This window comes from Musca autumnalis, unplaced genomic scaffold, assembly GCF_047663935.1.
Source record: "Musca autumnalis isolate F117 unplaced genomic scaffold, ASM4766393v1 scaffold_1, whole genome shotgun sequence".
NCBI lineage: Eukaryota > Metazoa > Arthropoda > Insecta > Diptera > Muscidae > Musca > Musca autumnalis.
Window position 1 is genome coordinate 217,904,153 of NW_027411644.1, and position 6,000 is coordinate 217,910,152.

The window sequence follows — 6,000 nt, forward strand, 5'->3', positions numbered from 1 at the left end:
GTTTCAGTTACGTGGTTTCGCCGTTAGCAAAGCTGTTTGGTAGTATTGCAACCAAAATAAACAATTAAATAAAAAGCAGAGCTCAACAATACCGACAAACACTTCACTCTTCTCCGTCCGAACTGAAAGACTTGTTAATGGTGTGGTCAGGTGAAAAGTTTTTACGACAAATTATCACAGGCCACAAATAACACGTTAATCATACGTTGACAAATTCATAGAACAAAACGAAACTAAGAGGCGGAGGATACTAAAACAAGAATTTATATTTTTAGATTAGTAGAAAAAGAAGCAGCCAGAAAAAAACATCGAAATGGTATTAAATGATAAACTTATCTTACGGGAAATATAAAATAACAACAATATATTGTATTTTGTGTATTTCAGTTGAGATTTTATATAATTTTAAGTGTGCTATTAATTGGAGCCTTGGCCCAGGATATTACCACCACAACAGAAGTGGTAACAACAGAAACCACCACAACAGAAGTGGTGACAACAGAAACCACCACAACAGAAGTGGAGACAACAGAACCCACCACAACAGAAGTTGTGACCACAGAACCAACCACAACAGAGGTGGTGACAACAGAATCTACCACGATAGAAGTGATTACAACAGAACCCACCACAACAGAAGAGGTGACAACAGAAATCACCACAACACAAGAGGTGACGACAGAACCCACCACAACAGAAGTGGTGACAACAGAACCCACCACAACAGAGGCCGTGACAACGGAACCCACCACAACAGAAGTGGTGACAACAGAACCCACCACAACAGAAGTGGTGACAACAACCGAACCCACCACAACAGAAGTGGTGACAACAGAGCCCACCACAACAGAGGTGGTGACAACAGAAACCACCACAACCGAAGTGGTGACAGCAGAATCCACCACAACAGAAGTGGTGACAACAGAACCCACCACAACAGAAGTGGTGACAACGGAGCCAACCACAACAGAGGCTGTGACAACGGAATCCACCACAACAGAAGTCGTGACCACAGAATCTACCACGACAGAAGAGGTTACAACAGAACCCACCACAACAGAAGTGGTGACAACAGAACCCAGCACAACAGAAGTGGTGACAACAGAACCCACCACAACACCAGTAGTGGTAACAACACAACGAACAAGGTGTTTCACCAAAAAACGATATGGCATACGAAATCCTGTCAAATATTCTCCACAACGACAAACATATGGCACAAGATATGGCACACAAAAACCTGTCAGATATTCTCCACAACATCCAACGTATGGCGCACGATATGGCACAAGAAATCCTCCCAGATATTCTTCGCAACGTCCCACATATGGCACACATAATCCCGCCTCACATTCTCCACGCCGTCCCAAATATGGTGCACGATATGGCGCACAAAATCCTGGCACGCATTTTCCAAAGCGTCCAACATATGGCTCACGGTATGGCGCACAACATTTTGCCACACATTCTCCACAACTACCAGCATATGACGCACAATATGGCACACGAAATCCTCCCACACATTCTTCACAACGTCCAACATATGACACACGATATGGTCCACAGAATCCTGCCAAGCATTTTCCACAACGTCCAATATATGGCGCACGATATGGAACACAAAATCGTGTCAGACATTCTCCACAACTAGCAATACATCCCTTTTATAGTGATTATTCGAATAATCAGAACCATAACCAAAATTGTTACTTCAAAAAACAATATGGTCCTGCTGAATGGATATGGACTTCAAGAGGTAGGTATTCAAAAAAAAAGCTCCATACAATCACAAGAAACACTTTGTTGCAATGAAACTAATTTTCATATTTCTCCCACATTTTTCTCTCTTTTCAATGCTGCCTACAGGACATCAATATCTTCACCCTGTGGAATGTTTTCAGTGTTGCCAATATCCGTATTCTGATTTTCCCGCTTGTTATCGAGTGGACTCCAATATTTGCAATAGCTGGGAACTTAATTAACTTTGCTGATGGAATACAAAGATGAACAATGTGTGTACAACATATACCACTGTATATATTTGTTTATACATAGACTTTTGTTCCTATATATGAATTTTAAAATTCGAAATCCTTTAAAGTACAATTAACTTAAATCTTACTACTTGTGACTGAAATCGACCTCTATCAATTGATGGGAGGGAATTTCCTGTAAATAAATTTGAATAAAACAAATAAAAAAACTTAAGTTTGGCCGTACCGAACTTTTTATACCCTCCACCATATAATGTTCTGAACTAAAATGGAATAATTTATTTTCTTTCCTCTCCACAATTTTAGGTGGAAATATTTTATGACCATATATATATTTGTGACCACTGGAAACCTCAAATGTCGAATTACAAATATTTCGGTCAGCATATCGTCGGTGTCATGCTTAAGTGTTCCATACGCCTTTTTTGACATTTTGAGATACCTTACAAGGTTTTGAACCATGTTCTTTCAGATTTTTTGGTCGGTTTTTCTCTATCTCTTATAGTTTCTGAGATATTCAGATGCCAGTATGTTCCATATTCGCTTTGTGACCCAAAAAATCTTGTCGTTTTGTTCCATATCCATAAAGCCTGGCGTATGGAACAAAACATCTTTGAACTTTTTAGTTCCATATCCATGTCGTTTGGCGTATGGAACAAAAAGAGACAGAAACGAATTGTTCCGCACCAAAAATGATGGCGTTTGGAACAAAAAATTGCTCATTTTTGCCAAGTTACGGAAAAGTGTGGCGTATGGAACAAATTTTTTTAAAGGACTTGGTTCAAAAACTGAAGAATAATAGAACTGAGCTTTTAAAGTATTGGATTATTGCACCATTTTTATCCTGCATGGCCTTAAACATTAACTTGAGTTTTTCTCGAATAAGGCAAATGGCGTATGGAACACTTAAGCATGACACCGACGATATGTAATTAAAATTTTAAATATAACGAAAATCGGGAGGTACTGTTATTAGGGGCTATACCAGGCCTATGTTGACAATTTTTAGTGGAGAATTTTCGTGACTGCAGGGAACCTCAAATGTGGAATTACAGATAATTCCGTTAACAAATGTAGGTAAACTTCTCAGAAAAAAACATAAAATTGGGTTATATGGGCGCTACACCAAAACATGCACCTACATTGACAATTTTTGGTGGAGAAGTTTTGTGACCACTGGGAATCTCAAAGGTCGAATTACAGGTAGTTCCGTCAAAAATTGTAGCTAAAATCCTCAAAATACCGAATATCGAGAAGTACTGTTATATAGGGGCTGTACCAAAACATGGGCCTATATTCACAATTTTTGATGGAGAACCTCAAATGTCAAATTAAAGCTAGTTCTGTTAAATATAGCAGCTAAAAGATCGAAAATAACGAACGTCGGGAGGTACCGGTATATGGAGGCTATGCTAAAACATGGACCTACATTAACAATTTTTGGTGGAGAAGTTTTGTGACCACTGGGAATATCAAAGGTCAAATTACATATAGTTCTGTAAAAAATTCTTGCCAAAATCCAGTAAATACCGAAAATCAGTAGGTACCGTTATATGGAGGGTATACCAAAACGTGGGACGATATTGACAATTTTTGGTGGAGAAGTTTTGTGATTGCTGGAAATCACAAGGGTAATATGTTCCGACAACAAATGTAGCTAAAGTTCTCAAAATATCGAAAATTGGGAGGTACCGTTATATGGGGGCTATACCAAAACGTGGGACGATATTGACAATATTTGATGGAGAAGTTTTGTGACCACTGTGAATCAAACGTCAAATTACATATAGTTTGGTCAACAAATGTAGCTAAACTCCTCACAACACCTAACATCAGGAGGTTATATTATATGGGAGCTATATCAAAACATCAATCCATGTTGACAATTTTTGGAGTAGGAGTTGTGCGATCGCTGGAAACCTCAAATGTCATATTAGCTGAAAGAATTGGGATGTAATGTTAGTGTCAAATTCCGTACGATTTTTTTTGTTTCTATTTTCCATGTATGTATTAGGGATATAACGTTTTGCACTTTTTTGCAAATATCAAAAATACCACCACATAGCCGTGTAGGGCATGAAAAACTATTATGAAATAAGGTGTAATTTTTTCTCTATCGCGAAAAAAGTTTCCGCACCAAATGCATTGAAGTTCAGTAATGCATTTTATCATTTTATCTGTTATTAAAACATATTTGCTTTTCATTAAAATTTTTATTTTATTGTAATCTAATTTAAAATCATTATCAAACCGTTCTGGACCAATTTGTACTCAAATCGCGACATTTCGGAGCATATTAGGAACTTTTGACACTATTGCAAGTTTTGGTTTTTCTTTATAAACTCGTGAATTTTATGTTTACATTTTTTGTACCTATCGGACAAGAGAATATTGGGTCATTTGCAACGAATTCGCGAAAGTTACAGGCTGTTTTTGTTGACTTTGCCTGTGAGAATTGTATTTATTTTTTATAAATATTTATTCAAACAAAGCAAATTTAATATTGTAAGTAGAAAAAATATCAAAAGGGTTTTAGTAATCACAGTCGGTGCGGAATTTTTTTTTACCGAGTCGATCTCAGAAACGCGTTTTCATTACTAGGACAAAATTCCTCGTAAAAAATATGAAACCAAAATTATAAACATAGGCTTTTTAAATTGCATATTACAGCAACAACAATAGAGAAAATAACTTATTGTTAAAATATTACTGCAAATGTTTGATTGTTTTTAAGTCTGGAGTATTGCCCCAACGCACAGTGGATTCACTTGTATGGAGAAAGTGGCCAAAAATATTTAGAGTGTAAAAATGAAGCCAATACGCCTGTTACAGCTTTGTGCTGCTGGAAAGAGTCTTTTAAGAAACCATGAGCATAACATTCTCCCCCCTTTCCCCTCTGGAGGGGGTATACGGTACGAATTGTTTTATGCTGTTAATACAAAATGACATGAACAAAGGTCCCGATTATCTTATGATGCACATATAGGCTTGGGGAAACAAAATAAAATCCAACCAATTTAGCGGATTAAAAAAAATCAACATGTTTGTCTGAAAATTGATAAAATTGTTAATATAGATCTTATAGTGTTCTTCCTGGAAGGCACGTACCGCCAACGTAAGACAAATTTGGAAGAAGATTTCTTCATATTGCCACTGATATTAATTATGTTAATGTACGTGGTCAGATAACAGATTTATACGCTAATATATCCATAGAAACTCTATTCTAGGTCAGCTTTAGTCAGCGGCCCACCATTTATAATCTGGCACTATATGGCAGCTGATTTTAATACTGAATAATCTTAAACTCATAAACTACTTTGGAAAAATATTCCCGAGGTGGGCACTGGTGGGCATCATGACTAAAACCTTAGGTCAAATTTAAGTATATGATCGAATTGACATTACAAAATACTCTAAGAAAATATGCAGCTAACTAGAATTCCACAACACGCTAATGTTGTGTGAAAATTAAGCTATTACCTCCTCCTTCAAAATCCACTATAATATTTTGCTATACGTATTAGTTTCCCGATATTTTGAATATATTTACGTGCACTTAAAATATAGGTTGTACTCACAACAAAAAATACTAGTCAAATGTTCCGACTCTTGAAGCTATTCATAAGAAGATCGCGTTCGAATGAAACAAAAATTAATATATTTTTAAAAAGGTCCATGTCATAGCTGTCAGAGTTGCCACATTTTTGACATTAATTTTTTTATTTATGGCCAATGGGTGGATCCACTGTGCAACGGCTTCAACATCATAATTACTTTCTGTTAAAGAGAGTATTGTTTTTCAAAACGATGATCGCTGCCAATATCATGATTTCATTCCGGCGAAAGGAATTATCAATTGGCTTTTAAGCTTTTTGAAATGATGACTTTTTTAGCGAAAAGCTCAACTCTCAAATAAATGAGAATCACACTCACTTTTCGGCTTTCCCAAAAAACATCAGAACAAAACTATTTGCAAACACCAATCAGCACGTGGCAACTAAGA

At 36.6% G+C, this 6,000-nt stretch overlaps 1 protein-coding gene across 1 annotated transcript; it reads left to right on the forward strand.

The window, feature by feature from the left end:
* Positions 1 to 123: 123 nt before the first annotated feature.
* Positions 124 to 1,982, forward strand: LOC141390523 (uncharacterized). Its single transcript, XM_073963468.1, has 3 exons — positions 124 to 316; positions 388 to 1,756; positions 1,867 to 1,982. The coding sequence occupies exons 1-3, from the start codon at positions 314 to 316 to the stop codon at positions 1,980 to 1,982; spliced, it is 1,488 nt and encodes a 495-aa protein (XP_073819569.1). The 5' UTR covers positions 124 to 313.
* Positions 1,983 to 6,000: the final 4,018 nt, after the last annotated feature.